Raw genomic sequence first — 25434 nt, 5'->3', positions numbered from 1 at the left:
GATGCTCCAGAGGGACCATCAAACAGCTTTGGTCACCCACACCCCCTGCTCCCCTCATAATGTTCCAGGGGCTCTGTGGCCTCAGGCAAGCCCCCTGACACCTCCGATTAACCTCCAGGCAGAACAGAATCTCAGGACATGGTTAATTCTTGAAGCGATCCATGAACCACCTTGCCTCTCCTCGTTCATTTGTTCATGCACTCTTTTAACTAGGAAAATCTTTCCTCTGCCTTAAGGGCACAGGGTACCAGTCAGATCAGCCCGTCTCATTCCCACTCCAGAGCATCCCCTTGGCCGGGTAAACCTTTGGTTTCCAAAGCTCTGTGCAGTGAAATACCAAACTTCTTCCCGGAACCTCGGCCTCGGCCGGCAGAGACCTCAATCTTGAATTATTTTCTGAGCACCGGGAGAGCCCCACACTCTGCTGGAGTAGGAGAGGCTAAAGCTTCCTGGCCATCCAAGGCCGCAGGGTGTTCCTGAAGCATGCGGGGGCCCCCACACACACCCTCCAGGGTCCGTCCAGGGAACCCGGTGTGGGGAGCAGGCCTGGCGTTCCACCAGCCAGCAGTCATGCACTGTGCTTGCTGCCATGATGTGGATGGCGGCCTGGCAATGACAGGGATCTGGGTGTCTCAGCTGGGCGGTGCCCCAGCTATCCTGATGACAGGAAGACCTCAGATAAGTAACTGTAACATCCGGCCACGTCACGTTTAGAGCAGAGACACAAATCAGATTTCCATACAGGCTTCGTTGCTAACTGGCTGGGCAGCGCGAGGGCAAAAGGCAACCTCTCTGAACCTTGGCTTTCTCATCTGAAAATGTCATGCCATCCCTCCGTAATCCTCGCAGCCACCCCTGAGAGTGAGGGCTGACAGGGCTGGAACGGACACAGAGCTGCGAGTGGCCCAGCCAGGCTCTCAGCTGGCTGCAGCCTCCCAGACACGCCTGCCGCGGAGGCCCAGTGGGTCACCCTCATTGCCTCCAGCCCCTTGGGCACAGTAGGTGCTCAGTTAATCCAGGCCCCTGTGATGCTGGTCCCTTGGTTGAGCCAGTGACCTGTTTCCTGCCATTGGTTCCCTGAAGAGGGAAATAAGTTCCCCCATGCTTTCCCTCGGGAGACATCACAGTCTTTTGCAGACAGGGGTGGGCATGTGTGTGTGTGTGGCTGTGACCTTGGTTCCCAGGCCCTATGGGCCTGCGCTAAGCTGCAGAGGAGCCCTGGACCTGCGCCTGTCCGGCTCACCTCCACTCACGCGTAGCCCCTGCGGCAGGGGCGCGGAAGGTGGGACCCTGGACATGGCGTGTATAGGTGGGCAGGCGTGGAGACGCCTAAGCTAGTTAGTAATAAGCAGTCATCACTTTTTCTGAAGGCAAGAAATATGAACCCATGCATAGTTTGAAAACCACTTGCCCTAGGAATTTTGCTTTCAGAAATTTTTAAGCAGACCTACAAATTATGTGGTAAAGTGTCCGACATGGAGAGAAGCATAATAAGTCAGTGGCCCTCGGAATATCTAGTTGGGAACAATTATGAAATAAAAAACGAACAGAGAGACAATTGTCTGCATTTGGACTGCTGTTGGAATCATTCTTTAAAACAAAATCTGAAGTCTTTTCCCCCTACACCCACCTCCCAAAATGCAGCTGTGGTGTGGAGGACTTTTTTCATCTTTATTTTTTTTAATAAAAGAGTGTAGTCTTGAGAGTGAAACAAGACATCTGATTTCAGAACCCAAAGAAGGAAGAATAAACTAAATGAGTGATAGGAGAAGCATCCTGACAATTTCCATTCTCCCAAAAAAAAAAAAATGGCATTATTTCCCTAACAGCAGGTGTTACCAGTAGCACAAATGGAATATTAATCTTCTCTCCTAAGCCCTTCCTCTCCCCACTACCAATACGACCAGAGAAAACTTCCCCAGAGAGATAAGAGCATAATAAGCAGAGAGGGAGGTGAATTTAGGCCCCCTTTTTTGCTTGCAGAGCAAAAAGCTGCATGTCTGCTGTGTTCTCAAAACCTGGGTCCACATGTCCGTGTGTCTAAGACCAAACGCTTCCCTCCTTGGCCTTTGGGAGCCAAAGGAGCTCATCCCCAGCCAGGCCAAACCTAAACCCACAGGTTTCGTGGTGAGCAGCCAGCTGGCACCTGCAGGAAGGTATCGACGAAACCCAGGGCCCGGGAACGCAGAAGGCAGAGGAGCTGGTTTGGGCCAGCTCAGCCAGCGACCGCTGACAAATATTTTGTGAATGGCCAGAGCAGGGAGGCCCGGGTCTCCATTGTTGGGGACCAAGGCTCAGCCCCCAATCAGTCCCAGTGGCTCAGACTCTCTCAGCCCTTTCCCAGGGCAAGGACGTGCCCCTCGTGCGGCCGTTGCCTCAGTGGATATCAGTAGTAACTCAGCCCTTCTCTCCTGAAGGGCTGGATCTGAGGGTAAATGGGACAGGCAGGAGGCGGCAATGGGTGCTATGCACCCTCCTGAGGGCATGGAGAGTCCACCTCACTGAGCCTCAGTTGGCTTATCTATGTAATGGGAAGAGAGCCTCTTGACAGCCTGCACACAGACACCAGTCCCAGCAATCGGGGACCCTGAGAACTGTCATGGGAGCCTTGAATAGGAAGGAGGAAAAACGAAAGAAAAGGCTTCATGCCCATTGCCTCCAATGGCATCTGGCCTTTTCCCTGCCCCCCGACCCTGCCCACAGGGGCCACCCAGCCAATACACTTTGCCATCCACCACCATGTCAGCAGCCTTCTTTCTCCAGTGGTCTTGCCTGCCTGGTGAGGAGGGGCCCCTTAAGGGGGCACTCCCCGACTTCCCCTCCTGCCCACAGACCGCATGCTGTGTGTGCAGAGGAGCTGACACCCAGATAGAGTGAGTCTGAGAACACCCACTCAATGCCCAACCACCTGGATATTCTTGGGCATTGCTCTGTTGGCAGAGCTGGCTGCCTCCAAGGTCTTGCGAATGAAAATTCCAGGCCCCCCAAAATTTCCAGCAAGAACAGGAGAATCTCTGCAAGACCTAGCAAATTTCTCTCTGAGCCCTTGAGCACCAGCCATGTAGAAATTAGCTCCTTCCTCCTCAACGTGGAGAGATCTTTTGTTTTTATTTGATTTGGTTTTGTTTTGTTTTGGGGTGGGGGGAAGAGGGAGGATGTTGGGCAGAGAGAGGGCGATCTGTGATACGGCAAGTAGGAAGCCAGACAGTTTCAAGACAGATGCTGGGAAGCACTTGGTCAACCATCCTTTGGGGGCATTCCTTGGGCCAAAGCTGCAGGCACCACAGTTTTTCTAAATAAGGATGGGAAAAGTCATGAGAATCAAGCATTATCTGCCAGGGAATTTCCAAGGTTCTTCTCTGGGCTTGAAAATTACTCATACTCGGAGAACAAAAAGGGTCAAAGGAAAAAGGGTAAATTACTTGAAAGTAATTGAAAAATTAAAGTCGGGGGGATTCATAGAATGTCACAGGCACGTGGTTCCCCGAGGAGTGAAGGGCCATTGAATTTCTCCCAGTGGCTCTCCCAGTGTAGGTTGGTCTGTGGTTCTCAGGTGAGGGCCACAAGCTTCTGAGCTGCCCTGTGTCTCTGGCATCTGGATTTAGGTCTGGCCAGTCTGAAATCCGACTGGTGATCCCTGGGAAGAACCGACTCAGTGACTCACTTTGCTGATGGGGCTCCACACTTCCCTGGGCGCCTGTGCTCGCTACCCCCTGCCCTTCTCTAAATGCAAACTGACAGCCTTCCAGGATGTAAAGCATTGGTCCATTGGTTACTATTTTTAGAATGAATCCATTCCAGGGGAGTACCCCAGTGGCTCAGTCAGAAGTAGCAGGCTTGGGCTCCGGTCATGATCTTGCAGTCCATAGGATCAAGTCCCACACAGGGCTCTGTGCTGACAGCACAGAGCCTGCTTGGGATCCTCTGTCTCCCCCTGAACTGGCCCCTCCTCCACTCACGCCTTCTCTAACTCTCAAAATAAATAAATAAACTTTTAAAAAGTTAAAATTAGGGGCATCCGGATGGCTCAGTTGATTGAGCATCCAACTTCAGCTCAGGTCGTGATCTCACGGTGTGTGGGTTCAGGCTCCGAGTCGGGCTCTGTGCTGACAGCTCGGAGCCTGGAGCCTGCTTCGGATTCTATATCTCCCTTCTCTCTGCCCCTCCCCCACTGCTCACTCTCTGTCTCTCAAAAATAAATAAACATTTAAAAAAAATTTTTAATTGAAATTAAAGAGAAGAAATAAAAAATTAAAAAAAAAAAAAAAAAAGAATGAGACCATTGGGGAGTACAACTAGAGCTTTAGGCATCCCGGTAGCGATGAGAGTTGTTAGACCCTTGCACCCACATATCAAGGCAATAGAGGCTCTTTGTACCAGGTATGTACTTCAGACCCAATGCCACTGAACCTGGACAACAATGATGAAAAGTACCATGCAGGCCTCATGAGAAGGTCCCAGGGCACACCTGGTCAGCCGGACTCAGTTCAACGCACCAGGCTGCTATAGATGTTTCTACAATGACTCTTAAATTATTCAAACAAACACAGACAACCAGAACCCCTGAAAATTCTACATAGAAACAGACATAAGAGGACTCCAAAAGATGGAGAGAAGGCAGACCAGAAAGCCCCAACCAAAGCCTGCCCTCTTTAGCCAAAGTACCAGGAAAGGGACAGCATTGCATGATAGAAAACTCTTGGACAGTCATGCTCTACTCTAGGCAAAGCTCCCAGAAGAAAACTGGGCTCCACCCTGCCCCACACAAGCCAAGGCCAAGTGAAGAGCCACGCGTCTGCAGTCACCAGGCTGAGGAGGCACCCAGATCCACCACCAGGGTGGTGTCAGAGAGGCTGAGTGAGGAGTTAGGACTCGTGGAGCACTGAGCACCCCTCCTTCTGTGGCAATGGGGGCAACATGGAGGGCCTAGAACGCCACCCCTACCCACCAGGAACAAGGCTCCAAGCCCCACATCATGTCAATGGGGGCCGCATAGGGAGTAGCAGCAGGCACCCTTCCCCTCCTCGCCAGGGGGCTTCAGTGTGAAAAGCCAGACCTCCCAACCCTGCACCGCAGGGAAAGGGCCCTCCCTTGGGGTGTCACAGAAGCCCCAGTAGGAAACCGACCTCTACTCCCCACTTGCTAGTCACGAGGCACGGCAGCCCTCTCCACTACGGCAGCAAGATCAGAGGAAGCCAGCTAAAACAGTTCTCATTGAGTCCAGAGTCTCATAACATAATACTCATGATGTCCAGGTTTCAACCAGGAATCTCAGAAAGATCGCCCTGAGTAGAAGAAGATAATAGATGCCAACACCAAGACGACAGAAATGTTAGAACTCTCTGACAAATGATTTGAAAGCAGCCAGCATGAAAATGCTCCAAAAGAACAATTAGAAACATGCTTAAAACAAATGAAAAATTATATCTTGGCAAAGAAATAGAAGCTATAACAAAGAACGAAATGAAACTTAAGAGTTAAAAACTTAGTGTGTGGGTTCAACAGCAGAATGGAGGGGCAAGGGAAAGAACCAGCATACTGGGAGGTAAAATAGAAATGATCCAATCTGAGCCACACAGAGAAAATAGACCCCCCCAAAAAAGGAAACGGAGCTTGTGGGACCTGGGGGTCCATCACAGCAAATCTAACATACGTGTTCTCAGAATCTATAATGTAGAGGAGGGGAAGAATGGGGCTAGAAAATTATCCAGAGAAATAATGACTGAAAACGGCTTGTGTGTTGCTAGTGGGAGCGTAAAGTGGTACAATCTCTCTGGAAAATAGTTCAATAGTCTGTCTCTTTCTCTCTCTCTCTCTCTCTCTCTCTCTCTCTCTCTCTCTCTCTTTGTTATGTTTATCTATTTTTGAGAGAGAGAGAGAGGGACTGACAGACAGAACTTGAGCTGGGAAGGGACTGAGAGAGAAGGAGACACAGAATCCAAAGCAGGTTCCAGGCTCTGAGCTGTCAGCACAGAGCCCAACGTGGGGCTCGAACTCACAGACCTCAAGATCATGACCTGAGCCGAAGTCGGACACCCAGGCGCCCTCAGTAGTTCTCTATTCAAACCAAGTAGCTACCGCATGACCTAGTAATGACACCCCCAGGCATTTATCCCAGAGAAATGAAAACTTACAAAAATCTGTACGTGGATGTCCGTAGCAACTTTGTGCAGTGTAGCCGATAACTGAAAACCACCCAGATGCCTTTCAGCAAGTAAACGGTTAAACTCGCAAATACATCCACGCTATGGAACACTGCCCAGCAGTAAGAAGGAGCAAACCATGGATACGTGCACCTCCCTAGATGAGTCTCCAGGGAATGGTGCTGAGTGAGAAAAGCCAATCCCACCGGGTTACATACTGTATGATTCCATTTGTATAACATTCTTGAGATGACAAATTGTAGAAATGAAGACCAGATTAGTTATTGCCATGCGCTTAAGAGGAGGGGGCAGAAGGGAAGTAGGTGTGGTTAAAAAAGGGCAGCAGGAAGGCATCCTGGCTGTGATGGGAAGGTTCTGTGTCTTGACTGTATCAATGTCAAAAGCCTGATTCCGATCTTGTACCAGAGTTCTGCAAGACGTTACCCTGGGAGGAAACTGGGTAGAGGATGCAAAAGATCTCTCTGTATTATTTCCTATGAGTGCACACACATCGCTAATCATCTCACAATAAAAAAATTCTAGAAAAATAAATTCATGCTCATTTAGAAAACACAAATAAAAAAGAAAACTCCTCATCCCATCCCCCAGAGTTAAACACTGTTAGCATTTTGATGTGTTTCCTTCCTGATTTTTTTTGTTTATTTTTTTATTTTGAGAGAGAGAGAGTGTATGCAAGAGAGGGAAAAAGAGAGCACAGGGGAGAGGCAGAGAAAGAAGGAGAGACAGAGAATCCCAAGTAGGGATTTATGATGCCAGCACGGAGCCTGATGCAGGGATCGATCCCATGAAGAACTGTGAGATCACGACCTGAGTCGAAATCAAGAACTGGATGCCCAGCCCCCTGAGCCACCCAGGCACCTCTTCTTCCAGATTTTTCTGTGCGTACAAAGGTTTGCCTTATAAAGTAGCACCATGCTACACATATGACAACACGTGCTTTCTTCCATCAACCAGAGTGAAGGCTTAACACCATGTTCTTAACGTTCTGCATTCACTTTCTCACTGTCAAAACAGCACTACGATGCACATCCTTGTGCCTACATCCTTGTACAAGGCTTTTGATTATTTCCTTTCAATAAATTGCCACCAAGTGGAATTACAAGGTGCAGCAGTTTACATGTAATAGGGGCTCTTGTAATAAATCATCAAACTTCCCTCCGGAAACAAATTTCTCCTTCTAACATACAATGTGTTGTTGTTACGTTTTGTGTGGAAACAAAAGACTATACACCTGTCTCTCACTTAATAACTTTAATTCCCTTCCAAAACCCTGCCAGTAGGGAAATATTTCAATGAAAAAAATTGTTTTCATTAATTTTAATGGGAAAATGATACATTTAATCTCAGCCCAAGAAGCCTCCGGATTTTCCAGGATACAAAATTGAGTGAACATTGAAACTGAGTTTATATAAGTAATAATATTTTCGGAGTAAATCAATGTGGAGGACACTGATCAGTTGGTGAGCATCCGACTTTGTCTTAGGTCATGATCTCACGGTTTGTAGGTTCATGCCCCACGTCAGGCTCTGTGCTGACAGCTCGGAGCCTGGAGCCTGTTTCAGGTTCTCTCTCTCTCTCTCTCTCTTTCTCTCTCTCTCCACTCACACTCTGTCTCTCAAAAATAAATAAAAATGTTTTTTAAAAAGTAAATCAATGTCTTTTTTGGTTCATAAAATTCAATGCTATGAAGGTCCGCTGTCCCCACCAAAGAGATAGGCCACAAACGAAGATGTAAGCCTCCTTCTTCTTCCTGCGGACTTTTCCCACTAACTTAATCACTTTGAAGGGGCTCGTGGCCATCTTGTTCTCTAGCTGCATTTTCTATAAAGTCAGGACATGGAGAAACACTGGGGGTGAACGCGAGACTGCTTCCGGAGATAGAAACAGACTTTGTGCCCAAGACTGGAGGGTCCCCTGAGTGCCACCTCCCTGGCCCCTTGCCTGCCATCAGTCCATAGATCAAACTGTTTGGAGTTCATCCCATGTGCACACCTCAAATTTGTTCCAGCTCCTACTCTCTGACTTAGAAAATAGTGTGTCCGGTAAATCGGTGCGTTAAACGTCACTTTTGTGTTAGTCCGCTTGGTCTCCCAGGACAAAATACCAAAGACAGGGTGTCTAAACAATAGAATCTTTTTTCTGAGAGTTCTAGGACCTGGAAGTCCTAGGTCGAGGTATCTGCTTGACTTGTTACTTCTGGGGCCTCTCCCTTAATATATCCTCACATGGTCTTTCTTCTGTATCCGCATCCTTGGGGTCTCTCTACTAGGTTTCCTCTAATTACAAGGACACCAGTCAGGCTGGATTGGAGCCCACCCTACGGCCTCACGGATTAACTTAATCCCCTCTGTAAAGGCCCTATCTTGAAATTCAGTCACACTCTGACGTAGTGGGGATTGGGTATTCAACATGTGAGTTGAAGGGGTGGGGACACACAATTCAGTCCATAACAATTTCTTATTGCATATTTTGTTTGTGGGCTTGGAGGTGAAAATGTCAGTGCCCCCCCTGCCCCCCCTACACACACAAGTTGTTGAACAAATGATATAACCTCACAAGAGCCATCGTGGTAAAAATTCATTCACAGGATAGTTGTTACCAGATGCAGGTCTGTGTACGTACGTATCTTCACGGAATGTGCTTAGAATGCGTTTGGAGGATTCCCAGAATGGTCACAGGTGCATCGCGAGTGCGAGCTGGGTGGCTGGGGTCAGAGGCAGGAGGATTCATGATCTACTCTAGAGCGTCATTTGAATTCTGCTCCCCACACGTGTGCTGATGTGTATTCTAATACGGAAACGACATAATACATGAACTCAGGGACTGACTTAGCTCCCAGAACCCCAGGCACCTGTTTGTCTCATGCTCTGCTGTACCCGCAGGCCCTGTCACAGCGCCTGGTACAGAAGGGGTGTTCAGTAAGGGAGTTGACGGAATGAATAAGTGAGCAACCCCGTGCACTGCTCTCCTGGTGTTTGGACACAGGGACCCTGTGGCCGGTCCTCCCAGTGACCCTCTCTGTCTTTCCTCTTTGGTCTGCAGACGGCAGCAGAGACCCCCGGGAGGGAACAAGCCCCAACAGCACGGCGACCACCAGCCGGGCAGTGCCAAACACAACAGGGACCACCAGAAATCCTACCAGGGAGGCTCAGTGCCTCACCCCTCTGGGAGGCCCACGCATCACGGCTACAGCCAGAACCGGCGCTGGCACCACACCAACATGAAGCACCCGCCGGGCGATAAGGGAGAGGCGGGCACCCACCGCAGTGCCAAAGAGACTGTGACCATGGAGAGCCCCAAACTTGAGGACACCCTGGGGGACACCGGGCACGGCGGCCTCGAGCCCCCCCGCAGCCCTGATGCCCCAGGCTCGGTGGCTTCTGAGAAGCTGCCCCCACAGCAGCCGGGGGGGCCGGAGGCTGAGACAAAGCGTAAAGACAGTATTATTCCCGAGCGCATCGGGGAGCGGCCCAAAATTACCCTGCTCCAGTCTTCCAAAGACAGGCTGCGGCGAAGGCTGAAAGAAAAGGTACCGGTAATTGAATTTTCGTTCTTCTCTTGCACCAGGGAGGACGGCGTGAGGTAGGCACTTTGGTAGGTGGGCTCGGGCTTGAGGTGGCCACCGCTCCCTGGCCACCAGAGGGCTGGGTTGTATTTGAACCCCTCCAGCACCTTCTGGTCCTCCAGGGGGCCGGGGTTGGCATTTGGCACCAGCCACAGCCTGAGAGGGAAGGGAAGGAAGATTCATGTACCTGAGGGGGATGGGATGAGTGCAGGGAAGGCTTGGTTCTTCCTTCCAGCATTTTCTGGGATCCAGCACTGCCCTGATAGTGCTTAAGGGGCATTTGGGAAAGGCTCGGAGCTTGTACGATCAGGATGGATGCTCCCCCCCTCCTCAAGGTAAGCGCCAGCCAGCTGTGGTCCCCACCAGGGTCAAGAGCAAAGGTGAGTTGGGCCGAGAGTGAGCAGAGCTTGGCTTTGCCATTCTCCTCCTTCATCAGCCCACGGCCCAGAAGGGCTCGAGGGGACAAAATTGAAGGAGGCCCTCGACTCCGGCATCACACAGGTGCTGACTCTGCTCTGACACCAGCCCTGAGAGGAGGGACTTTCTTAAATGTTGCCCCTGCCCCACCAGCCTCTCTTTCTTCACTTTATCCTGACCCTGGCCCCCAGAGCCCGGTTCGCCGATTCAAGGGGAGCCTCGAAGAAAGGGATAAGGCTATGTCAATGGCAGCATCAAGTCCACTGTGCTCACCCTGCCCCCCTCCTTCCCTGCCAGGGATGCAGGAAAGGTCACCTTGGAGAGGAACTGTTCCTGAAGAAAAAGGCCAACTTGCCCCCAGTCTTCCCCACAGAGCCCTCATTCTGGAGCTTCTGCGGAGCTCAATGCTCATTCTCTGCTTCTTCCTTTCTTCCACCTTTTGCCTGAAAGGCCAAGCCCAAGTCCACACTCAGGCAGGACAAGGCAGGTCAGACCTCTTCCCCAACCAATGCTCGAAGCATTCTCTGCCTCCTTCACAGCCCTGAACCCCCACCCCCTGCCCCTGGTGGGGGAAGTGGCTATGAAGTCCAGGAGGAAAGCTCCCTCACTTCCTTACCTCTCAAAAGTGGGAGCCTGGAGACCAGGCTGGTGGTGTGTAGTGACCAGTATGATGACAGTGTGTGGTGTCCTCCTGAAGACCCGTCGAGACATCTTCCTACAGCTTGACCACGGAGCGGGGATTGCTCCTTAAATTCCCTCCAGTCCTACAAAATGTAGCTGGTGCCAGTACTACAGAGGGGAAGCAACACAGGCGGCCTTAGAGCCCAGCAAACCACCTGCTGCTTGCTCTGCCTTTGGCTAGGTGACCTTGGGCAAGTCACCTGACCTCTCAGAGTCCCAGTTTACTTACCTGTAAAATAGAGTAATATTGGCCCATCTTGCAGACAGTGGAGATTAAATGGCAGGGGGTAAAGACCTCCTGGCTGGTTATTATTTTGTACGCAGACCACTCCTCTGCCCTGGGGCCCAGATGGTTGGGCAGGGGGTGGATAAGGAAGGGACAGAACAGGAAACAGATCTATAACAGCCATGCATCTGTTTCAAGGACTCCGCTTAGACCAGGAGGACACTGGCTACGGCCACAGTAGGGCTCAGGGAAAGCTCTACATCATCCAGGCTCCTCATCTTCCCAGGAAGTAGACTGAGGTGCAGAGAGAAACCATCTCCCACAGCCATACAGCTCGAGGCAGAAAGCAGGTTCTAGAACCCTGGTCTGTACCGCTCAGCCTAGAGGTCTTGTTGAGAACAGAAGGGCAAGCGTGGGGCCTCACGTTATGTCCCTGACCCTGCCCTTCTTTCTGGATCTCCCATCCCAGTCGTCATGGCGACCGCATTCTTGGCCATCAATCCACTGTATTTGAATAAATACTTTGGAGACTATCAGATACCATTTTCTTCCTTCTCCAGTCCAGGTCTGGTCTATGTGCAGTGAAACTTCTTAAAGGTGTAGAGTTTCTTGTCTGAAATTTTCTTCTTGTCTGAAATCTCCTTCTTAGAAGTGCCAGTCAATTTAGTGGCACACTGAGGGACTCCTCAGCGTATAGCATTTGTTTTAGAGGCCCAGCACAGTTCCCATAGGACACCAAAGCAAGGCCATGTTTACCCACAGAACACAATCCTCCTTGGGCCATAGGAGCTGGGAGTCTGGAATACAAGGTAGCCATTGCATGGGCATGGTTTGCCAATGTAGCAGACAATTGGAATACTTTCCGCCTTCCTGCCCTTGTTCTCTCTTTGACCCAGTTTTTTATTTGTTATCTTATTTCATCTTTTACAAGCCCCATTAAGTCATTCCTAGCTCGAGACATTCGATGGGCACGTAGACAGACAAAACCAATATATATGGGAATCCTGGGTAAGAGCTAGAACTTGCAAGAAAGATCAGCCCCAGATGTCCTAAGAGCCAAGAAACAGGTCAGCAGACAGCCGTGGGAGTTGGAGGTCCTTGGTGGAGGTCAGCACTCCCAGAGGGACCAGACCTCAGGTTCACGAAGGTAGGGCTGGGTCCTTTCCGGGGGCACAGGCCTCCTCCACTGACCACCCCCCGCAGTGTCCTCAGCTCCACTGAGGCACGACTCAGTTTGTCTTCCACGCCCCCAGGATGAAGTGGCCGTGGAGACTACCAACCCTCAGCAGAACAAGATGGACAAGTTGATTGAGATCCTCAATAGCATGCGAAACAACAGCAGCGACGTGGATACCAAGCTCACCACCTTCATGGAGGAGGCCCAGAACTCCACCAACTCCGAGGAGATGCTGGGCGAGATCGTCCGGACTATCTACCAGAAGGCCGTGTCTGACCGCAGCTTCGCCTTCACGGCCGCCAAGCTCTGTGACAAGATGGCACTCTTCATGGTGGAGGGGACCAAGTTCCGGAGCCTGCTCCTCAACATGCTTCAGGTAACTGGACACCGACAGCTGCGCCCCCCCTCCCTCGCCCCGCCGCGCCCGCCCATGGGTTATTACTAGAGAGAAGGCTGCAAATTCTGACCACAGTTGAACTTTTCCCAAGTTCCACCCTTGCCTGATTAATTATAGAAAATAAAAAGGCACTGGAGGGGCACGGGATGAGTGGCCGGATTTGCATGTGTTTGTGTGAGTGATCCATGGTTACAATGGACCAATATAATTTTATAGGTGTTTCATGTTTAACCAGCCTTTCCCTCTTTCTATTTCCATGATAAGAGAGCTGACGCTTGCTCTTAACCAGTCTCTGTGCTTTGACCTCTCCGAGTCTAAGCAGTCATGAACTTGGTGTAGGCTTCGCCTTTCCTCCTCCTGCCTCCAGGCCCTGGAGGTGGTGTAGCTGGAGCTGAACAGAAGGAACAAAGGCTTTGAGCAGGAAAGGTTCAGGTGTTTTGCCGATACGCTGAGCTTCCTGAAACCACTACTAAGGCAAAGGGGAAGTGTGGCGATCCAAGGCTATCTTGTTTGTCGGTGCCTTCCCACTCAAATCCCTTCTCCCCCAGAGAGCTTAATCTCCATCCTTATCACTTCTTCCTCCATGGGTGCCCACGTCCAATGCTACTTTTATCACTGTCAGCATGTAGTAGGTATGTGTGCGGTGCGTAGACAAGGCTAGCGCTGTTCTACCTCACGAGCTAGAGGCCAATGCCTGCCCTTCTGTCATGGGTGGTAGCAGGTAAACTGGTGGCATCAAGGGAGAGGTAGCAGGTGGCCCAGCATGGCCACCACACCTGGAGACTCTTGGCCGGAGAAAGGTCCTCTCTACTCTGCCTTTGTACTTTAGGCTAGTTGAGATGTGACTTGAGTTTCCAGTCCAGGTGAGGTGAGACAGGAGCCTGGGAGTTCTGAAAGCAGAGGTACAGAGCTGGAAGAGACCATGTGAGGTCTGTCTGAACAAGGGCGACCGTGTGATAAGTCATCCAAACTATGACCCTTCCGAGAGGTGCAAGCGCTCTATTTGTAATTATGCCCAGACACCAGGCATAAACCAAGGCATGCAGTCACCTCAGTCTTAACCACCTGGTTTGAAGTCTAAGGTCTCTTCCTAAAAATCAGAGAGGAGGGACCCCCCTCTGCATGCTGCCTGCAGGGCCCCATCCCCACTGTCCTCCGTCTTCCTGGGGAGAGCCTGCTCACTGCAACTTGAGCCCTGGCTGGCCAGCCCGGGCGGCCTCTTTCCAGCTCCAGGCCCTGATCAGGTTCCCATTCCTGGATCGCCCACACTCCCCTGGTGACGAATTCCCGCATTACCTGAGGGATTTGCACATCGGGCATGTCCCTCACGGGCCGGAATGTCCTGGGAGAGTGTGGAGGGTGACGGCGGGGAGCAGCCTGTCTGCCACGTACTGCCAAGCACAGGGGAGTCAGGGACGAGATCAGCCTTTGGCTTTGGATTTTCATCTTTTTCAGAGAAGGGCCAGGACAGGGCAAGGCTTCTAGACAATGGCTGCCAACTCCAAGTAACTTAGCCAGAAGTGGTGGCGAACAGACATACAGGGTGTGGGGACAAGACGCACCCAGCCGGGAGGGGCAACGGGCCGCAGGGGCCGCCCAGGCTCCTGCCCGGGTCAGGCATTTCTTCCAATGACCTGTGGTTAGAGCAGCCTTGCCCACAGTGTCCTGGGAAATGCACAACCGCAGAAGGGGCTCCGTGGCACACCCACCTCTCCATCAGCCACAGAATGGACTGGCTTAGCACAGCAGGAAGGGAACCTGTTTGGGCGCGCTGAACTCAACAAAGTCTCCTTTGCATTCCCTGGCTAATAACTTCTTGCAGAATTAGTAGGCTGAGAGGCACGGTCTGCCAAATGCTAGCACAGGGCGAGAGCACCAAACTGCAAGCCGGCAAACAGGGCTCTTCGACCCAACTCAGTGGTCGGCTGCTGGAGCTGGGCTTTTGCAGCTCCCGCCAGGAAGCGCTTGGCCTGGCTGCTTGACACCCATCAGAGGACCTTAGGGTATTGCTTCTGGAGATGAGGCAGGGGCCTTGGGTGGGTAGGGGGGACATGGGAGCCTCTTCCCTCACTTTCCCTGGGCCTTTCCACTGCGGGAAACAGTCCTGGGTGTGCCAATCCACAGAAACCTGCCCACCCCATAGTGTGGCTCAAGGACAGATATGTCATGTGCTTTGGGGGCTGGCCCTAATGATGCCACCTTGTCCCTGGAGCAGAGGAGGGCCATCAGCCCCGCATCCGCCCCTTGCCTGGTTGGACCACTTATAGGTTAGGTATTTAGAAACCTAAATGTCCTCCTTTGGCTCCCACTCACCCCATCTTCACCACCTGCAGCCCCAGCTTTTGCATAAGCTAAGAAGAGAACCCCTCGAAGGGCTTGAGCTAGACACTCACTTTCAAGGCCCTTCAGGCTCCCACGGAGGACAGACTGGATATGCTGGCATCTGGCTGCCCGCAAGCTCCTGACTCCCTGCTCTGAGATCAACTCCCTGATTGCAGGGCCCACAGGAAGCCCACACACACACACACACACACACACACACACACACACACACACATCCCGGGTCTGATTGGGCCTCCTTGGGCCCTGCTGCTTCTCCCACCCCCTGAGGAGGTGACAGATTGAAGTCAGCTTTCCAGGCAGCGTGATTCATGGCCATTCATCACCCCAGACCCACAAGGTACGAGAAAAGAGGGAAGTGGGCATGGCTCACCAAACCCCACTTTCCTTCTTCCTGCCCACAGGAGTGTCTTTTTTTTTTACATGCCTTCATTTTCTGGCAAACCTGATTCGTGTCCCTCCCCCAGCAGACAGCTCCAGCCCGTGCCCCAGAGCTCTCCCCTTCCCTCTCTCCCTCTGTGGCTCACTCTCGGCTCCGTCCTCTTTCTGCTCCCTGGATCTCCAGCCAGCCCCTTCCATGCCTCTGAGCCGCCCGCCCATGTGGTCGGTTAGGCTGCTCCATCGGCTTTGGACATGCTCTCTTTTGCTGCCCAGGTTTCAGCGGCAGGAGCTGGCGGCCTTGGAAGAGGGGGGCAGCCTCTGATGTAGTGGATGCTTTGGCAGAGGTGGGCAGGGTGCCCACCAAGCTGGGGTGCAGACCCCATGGAGCGGTAACTGGGGCCAGGGGGGAGGTCAAAGGACCTTTCATGCTTCCTAGCCAGACTCGACATTGTCATCTCCAGGAACCCAGAACACTGCCCTCATGAGGCATGATGACACCAGACACTCTAGGGTTTCTGTGGATCTCCAGGTCACCAATCCCACAGCTCAAAAGTGGTCTCCCATGTTTTACGTCAAATCCAAGTCTTTTTGCCGTAAATGTGGTCCTTTCCTTAGCGTTCTGGTAAACAAAATTCTACTTCGTGTGACAGACATTTCTTAATGTCTTAAATTTCTTAAATGTCTGTGATGTGTCAAGTGTTAGATCAGTGCTTCTCAACAGATCGGTGCTTTGCAAACTTGAATGTGCTTTTGAATCATGTAGTATTTCATTTAAATGCAGGTTCTGGGTCTAGTTCTGAGTGTAGCCTGAGATTTTGCAGATGTAACAAGCTCCCGGGAGGTGCCGGGGCTGTTGGCCCAGCGACCTCACACCTTGAGAAACAAGGCCTTGTATTCGATGCTGATGGTTTGGAGGCGATGGCCCCATTTCACAAAGGGCCAACTGAGGCACAGTCTTTCATCAATGTGACCGTGCAGTGTGCGAATCTGGCCTGGAAATACTGAGTTTCAGCGGTCAGGTTATTGTTCAGCCGCTGGTTCGCAGCCTATAGCTGCGCATTAGACTCGTAAGCAGAGGAGCTTATAAAACACACTGGTGCAGGGCCCGACCCCAGACCAGCCGAATTCCATTCTGCAGGGACAGGCCAGCCTTCCTTTGGAAAGAACTCCCTGCGGTGATTCTGCTGTGTAGCTGGCTGAGTACCACGGTCAGGATGATACACCAAAGATGCCCTGACTGTGCCACTGTTGTCACTTACGAACCAGCTGGCCCTGCCTGTCACCCCTTGAGCCAGGCGAGAAATTCATAGCAGGTACTGGACTCTGTGCTGAGTAATGCAAAGGACGCGGAGCCCAAGCTCTCCCTCTTTGGGAGGACACCAGAGCAGGAGACAGGCCGGCTGAGACAGTCCCTTCGCCTTGCCTGGCCTCGGGTTCCCCTCAAGGCAGCGAGGAAGCTATTCTGGACCATCCCAGGGGCCCTTTCTTCCACTCCTCTCCCCCATTCTGGGGTTTGTCCACACTGACCAAGTCATCCAGGTGGGAGCCCAGAGCTGCCACTCCTCGCCACTGGCCCTCCTCCTCTCTGTCCTTTTCCTTTTTCTTGGCCTCCAACGTTTGTCAGGGCAGCTCTCATATGTTCCAGGAGCAGGAGCTCATTCTCAACCCGCATTGCTTGGGGTGGGCTGGCAGCCAGGTAAACCTGGGGAGACAATTTGTTTCATTACCCAGGCTGCCCCACTCCAGCCCCTGACTTCATGTTTGCTGGGTTCCACACCCACTAGAGTTCCACACCCACTGATGCTTTTCTGACTTCTGGGAGAATATGGGTTGCCCAGAACCCCTGGGCTATAGAAGTCACCCAAACTCACCTTGAACCTCAGCAGGGAATAGTGGAATGATAATGGGGGATGGGGGGCCCCAGCTTCACCCAGGGAAGAAGGAGCATGCCTCTTTTTATGGGACCTTCGGAATGAGAGGAATGGGAGGCCTGAGCCCCCTCCACCCAGCACTGCCCTGTCACCACCCCAAGCCTTCCACTTGGGCTCAGGGAGTGCTCCTTCGCCGAGATACGCCTGGGTAGTACAAGTTCAAGGCCTCCTCTGTTGAAATGTGCATGCCCTGTTTAGCCAAGAGGTGTCTGCATCTGAGCTATGCAGAGCAAAGTATTATTAGAGCAGGCATCAGTGTGTCTGTAATTGACTCCAGCTCTCCCTAGCAACTGTTGCCAACAACACATCTAACAGAAGGATGCGATACCTTTTTTGAAAAAAAAAGAAAAGAAAAGAAAAGAAAAAAAAGAAACTCATCCCAACTCAAGTCGTAAACACAGCGGGGCTGTTGTGAAAAAATGCCAAATCGGAATCTGGCATATGACCAGATTTCAAAATAAATTGCTCTCCACCAGCACCTTCTATAAGATTGTCTTTTAAAAAGCTGGACTTTATTTTATTTGTTTTTTTATTTATAGTTTATTGTCAAGTTGGTTTTAATATAACACCCAGTGCTCTTCCCCACAAGTGCTTTCCTCCATGACCATCACCCCCCTTCCCCTTGCCCCCTCCGCCTTCAGCCTTCAGTTTGTTTTCATTATTCAGGAGTCTCTCATGATTTGCCTCCCTCCCTCTCCCTAACTCTTTCCCCCTTCCCCTTCCCATGGTCCTCCATTGGGTTTCTCCTGTTAGACCTATGAGTGACAACATATGGCATCTGTCTTTCTCCTGACTTATTTCGCTTAGCATGACACCCTCGAGTTCCATCCACTTTGCTACAAATGGCCATATTTCATTCTTTCTCATTGCCATGTAGTATTCCATTGTATAGATAAACCACATCTTCCTGATCCATTCGTCTGTTGGACATTTCGACTCTTTCCATGATTTGGCTATTGTTGAAAGTACTGAAAAGCTGGCCTTTGAAAAGCTAGAGAGCAGATAAACTCTTGAATTTCAGGCTAGGTCACCAGTAAGCATGTGTTTGGGGCTTTTGATACACAGAAACTCCACTGAGTGGTGCCAGGGGACTGCATCGGGCATCTCAGTGGTCTCGGTGGGAGTGGTTTTAACTGTGGGCTTAGGCCCAGGAGATGCACACAAGACTTCCTAGTCTGGCCGCCCCATCAGGAAATCAGAACATAAGATCCATCTTCAGGCTTTGAGTGACACATACACCCTACTCCTGCCCCGTTTCTCGAATCCTCTGCCCACTGTCTTGGTCCCACATTTGCTGGCTTGGGCAGAGAGGCACTGGACCATCCCTCTAGCTCCACTCATCAGGGAGAGCCTCCTTCTCTCTGGTTATCACAGGTTTGGGGAAAATTAAACTTGTTCCTCTCCACTTGGAGCCTGGAGTTCCTAACTCCCATGTTTTACAGCGGGGAGGGAGGAGAGGAGCAAACGTTGATTCTTGGGGTTGTAACCAGTTCTAAATGTAAGCTTCGCAAGCGCAGAGGCCCTGGCTGAGTTAGCATCGGTCCCCAGTTCCTGGCATCGTGACTTAGGTGCTTAGGAAATGCTCAAAAGGGAAAGACAGAGACCTCAGTCTTAGGCCCTGGTGCTTCCTGGCATATGATGGGCTCCCACCCACTCCTGAGCACTTCGTGTGGGAAGGCCAAGACTCTCTCCGAGCTGCGTTCCGGGGAGAAAAGTGTCTCAGGAAAACCGTGCTTTACCCAGGGGCTGACCGGGAGCCATTGGTCCTGCACCCTGGCTCCCATGCCTCCCTCCCCAGATAAGGTGTAAGGGCCAGAAAGTTGGGAAAATCAGGACTCTGTCTCATGAAGCTCTCCATGGGGATTCCAGAATCCACCCTTCTAGAATAATCCCACCACCTTTCCAGCAATCTCTGAGTCTGAGCTTTCTGGGCCAACGGAGGGCTGGCGGTGTCTGAGGAAACACCTTTACATCACCATTTGCTTTATCCAGATGGACCACACTGCTGCTACTCATGAGGCGAGGCCTGGCTCTCCGCCTCGCACCCTCTCTCTGCTTCGACCTCCCTCGCTTCTGCATGCCCACCGCTGAGCTGACGTGCACTCCAGGCATGTAAACTAATTTTACCGTTGGCCCAAGCCAGGCATACCCAGGGATAGAAGCACATTGTTCTGTGCATTCCAGAGCTCGAGCAAAGCCTTGGGCTGTACCCACCACGAGTTCCCCTCCACTGGTTGCTAGAAATCAAGAAGGGATAAAGTAAAGGGCTCACAGCCCACGCAGGCAGCTTTTCCTGTAGGCAGATTGTGGATGGTGATTGCAAAGACCCACAAAAGGGCTTTTTCCCCTAAAAAAAAAAAATTTTGCCCCACCTGTTGGCTGGTGCACACACCCTCTGAGTCAACCTGCCCGTGCTGAAGTCCTTGCCCTGTGAGGGCCATGCGGACCCGGCACACACATTCCCCCCCAATGGTGGGCACCAGCAAGCCTGCCTCACATGTCATTGAGACCGCAAGACCTTGACCTTCTACATAAGCGCCTGCAGCTATCCCACCAAGGGAGAGCCAATGCTTGACTGATACCAAGGCTCTAGCCCATCCTACCAGATGCAGAGGGACACACCTGTTGCCCACATTTGCTTTGGAATGAGTGGATCATTCCTTCTTTCTCCAATCCTCATTTCTTCCTCTCAACCAACACGTAATTAATCTTTCCTGTGTACCTTCCACCATGGCAGAGCCTGTTTATGGGTTGTCTCTGCTCCTCTGCCCAACCCTCGGGTCTTCTTCTCCCACTTTTTTGCAGGCAAGGGTAGTGTCCAAAGTCTGAGCGTCTTATTCAAGGCCGACTGTTCAGCATGGTGTGGGATGGAGGGGTAGCACGAAGGCACAGTGGCTTTCAAAAATGCTGAATCTCAAGGTCCCCTCTGGAACTTTGGAATGCTGAGCGGGACAGAAGCAGCCCCTAATTTTACCAGGAAAAAAGCACTTTGAATTTTTAACTGGAAAATAAGCAGAGGAAAGAAAGTGATCGTTGACCCTCAGTAGGTCCCTGCAGGGGCCCAGAACAGCAGCTTGCCCATGGAGGTCTTCTTGTTGGAGGCTGTGGCCCCTGGCATCTTGGCAGTAAAGACTGTGTCCTTGTCATCCTTGTGGCCCCCCCTCCCCCCACTGTGCCGGCCCATAGCAGGTACTCAGCAAGCATCAGACAGTGGGTTCAGGAGTTCAGCCCAGTGAGGACAAAGGAACCTTGGTGGCAAGAGAAAGGAATAGCTCAGTGTCCTGCTCCCGCCCGTCTCTGGGCCAGGGGAACTTTACCCGAGTCGGGGATTATTTCACCATCACCCATGTTTCTTGCCAGGCCGCGTCCTCCTCCCTGCTCGGCCTCACCCCCATGCCCGGCTTCATTTTCCCTGCTAAATCCCCTCATAGAACTTGGCTGGGCTCTTCCCCGTCTAAGGCTGCCCTGCCGATAAGTGGGTTATTGGAGAAGGCCAGCTCGGGTGTCCTGGGCCCCAGAGGGTCACCCCTGGCTGGCTGGCAGCTCACCACCAGCACCTCCTCCTTTCCCCTGCACAGAGCCAGGCCAGCAGGAGACAACAGATCCTCCCGGCAGCTCAGCGAGCGCCCGGCCCCCAGCCGCCGCTGGGAATCTGAGCTATGCTAAGCCTGCCCAGATCACGGCATCGCTGCCCTGCCCAGACACGGCCAGCCCAGACAGGGCGCCTCTACCTGCCGTGGCCGCCTCTGGAAAGCTGGCACTGCCTGAGCCGATGGAAAAAATCTCCCTGCAGGTTATGTAACTGCTCAGCACCCTGTCCCTGTCCCTCCCCAGGGAGGCTCCCCAGCCACCACCGGGGGAACAGGGGCCATCCAGGGGCCAGGAGGGGATGGCGGAAGGTCATTCTTTCAAATTGAAATATGTAGTCTTGAGTGATTGTCTGAACTCCTCCTCAAGGAGTCCCCAAGGCCCCAAGGAGACTGCTGTTGGCTGTTGCCTACAGAGCTCAGAGGCCTGCCCCAGCCGTGTGGCCTTGAAGGGCAGGCGAGAAAGGCGGGGAGCTGAGCTTGCAGGAGGGGCTGAGAAGGAGAGAGGGAAGGATGGCTTTGTTGTTGGCTTGTTTGGTTTGGCCTTTTTTTTTATGGTGATAACATGTATGCAACATCAAATCCACCATTTTACCCCCGTTTATTTGCACGACTGAGCGGCACCCAGCACAGCCGTTGCATGACCACTCCCACCATCCACCCCCAGAACTCCTCATCCTCCCAAACAGAAGGCCTGCAGCCACCAGGCAGGGCCCCCAGGCCCCCAGCCCTTTCGACATGGCTCTCGTGCCCTTACACACACCCCACCGAAGTGGCATCTTAAAAGAACTCTCCTTTTGTGTCTGGCTTATTTCACCTAGCAAAACTGTTTCAAGGTTCCTCTGTGTGGTAGCGTGCGTCAGAATTTCCTTCCTGTCCCAGGTGAATGATATTCCACGGGTGTGGAAACGCCACGGTCTGCTTATCCATTCATTCATCGTTAGACACGGATTGTTTCCTCTTCTGGCTTTTGTGAGTAACACCACTGTGAATGTGCATATACAAGTGTCTGTTTGGCCCTTTTGGGATAATTTCAGTCCTTTAGGATAATATACCTAGAAGTAGAATTGCTGAATCATATGGAAATGCTACTTTTAACTTGTTCAAAACTGCCGAACGGTTTTCTGGGTGGTGGCTTTTGATGGGGTAAATCTAATGAGTGAAGACCCAAAGAAATGGTGCAGGTGAGGGACAGTGAGGAGACTGACCTGTAGTCAAGGGGGTAAGTAGAGAGCTGGAGGAGATCCGTAAGATGGAACAAAAGGGTTTGGACTTTATGAAGTAGGATCAGGGAGCCATTGTTGGTTCTTGAGCTGTAGCATCCCCAGGTTATCTAAAAATCACAGAACAAGGGTGCCTGGGTGGCTTAATTGGTTAAGCAACCAACTCTTGATCTTGGCTCAGGTCTTATTCTCATGGTTCATGGGTTCAAGTCCCACATCGGGCTCTATACTGACAGTATGGAGCCTGCTTCGGATTCTCCCTCTCTCTCTGCCCCTCTCCCACTCATTCTCTCTCTCTAAAAAAAAAACAAAACCCACTGAATAAATAAACATTAAAAAAAAGTTTTTTAAAAATCACAGAACAGTATGGACCTGAAGGCAAGACCTACATACTATGCCTCCAACCCATTCATCTTGTAGATGGGAGGCTGGAGGTCCAGGAACATTAACAGAAGCCATGCTTTAGGAAGACCTGTGTGATGGGTTATAGGATGTCACACTTGGAAATCTCTTACATTAGAGAACCAGGGGATTAGATGACCACGGTTGTTTCTTTGTAAAGAGAGCACAGGCAGATTGGAGCCTGCCCCTCAGAGATCCAAGCTGTAGCAGCTGGGCCACATTCCCCCACCCTCCCCTCCGGATCCTGCTTCCCGGCCCTCAGTGCATGGAACAGTCAAGAATAAGAAGTCAGTAGAGAATCTCTAAACACAAGCCCACATATGAACAGACTTCCCAGCCAAGGGCGAGTGATCTCTGTTCCAGAGGAGGCACAGAGCACATGGCCGCCTGTGGAGAGAAGGAACAGGACTCTGTCCAGTGCGCCTCCCGCCCGGTGCCCTTCCCATGATACTGCTGCACCTTCCCTCCCCATTCCTTCCCCTGTACCTGTGTGTGTGGGCTGTGTTTTGGATGTCTGATGTGGATGACGGTGACTTATTCAGTTAGGGGTTGTGGGAGGGGGCAGAGGGATTGGGGGCACAGGAAAAGGATGGCGGGACAGTGACACAAGCAGCCAGCAAAAGTGTCACACTTGGTTGGAACTCACTGCTCTCAGGGCAGCTGGCTTCCATCTCCCTAGACAAGCAAGAGGTACGTGGACAGAAGTCTTCCCAGCTCCCCTCCAGACAGCTGTGGAGCGATCACCGGGCATCCCAGGATGCAGAGTGCAGTGCAAGGAAGCAGGTGGGAGGTTTATCTGTGCCTCCATTGCTTCTGGGCCAAGGGACATCATGAGAACAATCCAAGCCCATGATAGTCTCAGTTGCTAGTTTCTTCTAGACTTTTCCCCATTTGGTGGATCTCTGTCCAGAAGACATGGCAACACTCAATCATGAAATGGAGGCTAGACTGTGTGGCCCCTCAAGGTCACCTTCCAGCATAAAAACTCTTGGGGCAGCCTCAGAACTGTCAACACAGGAAGTACCCCCTTGGAACCAAAGTTCAGAATCAGGGCTCCCTGTGCACTGAGTCTCCATCCCTACTTCCTGGAGTTGAGTCTTCAGGGAGAAGCAGTGCCAAGAAGAGGGTGGGCTACCCCTTTGAGGGAGCAGTTAACCCTTTGGCATCCTTCCAGATGCTAGTTCACAGAGGGAGCAGAGCTTCAGGCCACCCTGATACGTGGAGACAGACCTGCTCAGTTAAGAGCAGTCCCCTCCTAGGATGGCCTCCCAGATCATCCAACTCTTGACAGTCCCAGCTAGGACTGACCATGTCCCAGAGAGGTTGTGGCACCATGTGTGTACATGCCCAGCTCATGTGCATCCAGATCTATGAAGCAGAGAGGACCCAAGAGCCACCGCATCACCGTATGGCGCCCAGCTAAGCCTCTGAACAGAGTTGATACCAACGGAGGGGGTAGCATAGGTGGTCTCTGGGGCTGGCTGGACTCCGGCTAAAACTTATGATGCACCTGTAAGGGGAATAAGTGTACCCTTGAGCAACTGCATATAAATCAGAGCTCCATGTGTTGGACTCACACTGACCATTGACGCCTCCCCCCCCCCACCCCCAAAGAACACTCTGGGTGTTGAAAAAGAAATCTGACTAACAGAATAATGCCTCCAAGACAGTGCAGAATCCCCTGGAATTCAGCCTGCCAGCTACCGAGACTCCCTGGGCAGGACTTCCTGCCGTGTGGCCTAAGAAATCATTGACGAAGCCCAGAGTCCAACCCCCACCCGGTCTAGCATCTAACACTGGTTCTGATACCACTTGGCTGGTGACTTCCGGCAGATCTCGCCCTCCAAGAGCCCTCCCCTCCGTCTTCATTAAATGGGGTAATACAGCCCGTCTCCTACACCTGCTCACCCCACAGACAGGATCCTTGTTAAAATCTGCTGGGACATGGGTCATTTTGTCCATGTCCTCTTAAAGTTCGTCCTCCACGCAGAACTTCTGAATTTCATAACATCATATTTCTCTTTTTGCATTCCTTTTTTTTCCATTCCCCAAGTTTCCTTAGGAGGGGCCCCACACAAACCTTCTAGAAGCTTAGGGGCCACCAGCTCATGCTAGGACTTGGGATTCAGATATGGAACTGTGGATAACCCTGGGATCCAGCAGCAAGGAAAGCCCTCAGGGGGACCCTGGGGCTGGCATTGAGGCCCTGCTGGGTGCCCATGCCCGGGCTGTTAAACCCCAGCAAAGCAGGGACCACTGTTCTCTACCAGATATTTAGAAGTCTGCTGGAGGGGCAAGACCATCTCAACTGGAGAGAAGTTTATAAAAGTAAGAGGAAGGGGCAAGCCTTTTAAGTGCTAGCAGCTAGGGAAGACTTCCTGGAGGAGGGAGGTGGCATGAAAGAAGAGGCAGGATTTGGAGAGCCCAAGGGAGATGAGGAAGGAGCCAGAGCAAAGGCTTGTGGACAAGAGGAGGGGGGTGGGGGTGGGGGTAGTGCGCAATTGTGTGGGATGAGGCCTGTGGTGGCCTGCCAGCCTGTCCAGCGTGTCTGGATAGCACTGGCGGCTCTGCCAGGGTCAGCAAGCCCCGGTGTGAGGCTGGCCAGCCAGGCCGTGACCCCAGGCCACAGTAACCACACTGGCCCTTTCATTTGCTGGCACTTGCTTTTCGCCATCGCAGGCCAAGGCGGTTTTCATCCAGAATTAAAACTTTGCCTTTAAGAGTAGCGAGACCGCCCTGTTAACCTTGGGCCTCAGTCGATCTTGGGCAGGAGGCAGGGAGGACCACTGCCTTTGGGGCCCAAGCCAGCCTGCTGGGGGGCTCCAGACTCCTGGGTGTCACCGAGGCAGATACTATGGGACCTGGCCATCGAGAATAGGGTCCCAGGTGCCTACTCCTGTGGCTCACTCAGCCCCTCGCTATGGATCGGCTGCTCCTAAGAGC

At 52.0% G+C, this 25434-nt stretch overlaps 1 protein-coding gene across 4 annotated transcripts in view; it reads left to right on the top strand.

The window, feature by feature from the left end:
* Positions 1 to 25434, top strand: part of CTIF (cap binding complex dependent translation initiation factor) — a 295461-nt gene that overhangs the window by 195900 nt on the left and 74127 nt on the right. For 3 of the 4 annotated variants that reach the window (XM_029922251.1, XM_029922252.1, XM_029922253.1), the window contains exons 8-9: positions 9207 to 9699; positions 12307 to 12606. In XM_029922251.1, coding sequence (XP_029778111.1) covers positions 9207 to 9699; positions 12307 to 12606 — 793 coding nt within the window. The remainder of the gene's footprint in view (positions 1 to 9206; positions 9700 to 12306; positions 12607 to 25434) is intronic. The other variant, XM_029922254.1, reaches the window with a different exon arrangement.

Source organism: Suricata suricatta, chromosome 14 (assembly GCF_006229205.1).
Source record: "Suricata suricatta isolate VVHF042 chromosome 14, meerkat_22Aug2017_6uvM2_HiC, whole genome shotgun sequence".
Lineage (NCBI taxonomy): Eukaryota > Metazoa > Chordata > Mammalia > Carnivora > Herpestidae > Suricata > Suricata suricatta.
This window is presented reverse-complemented; position numbering and strand designations above follow the sequence as displayed.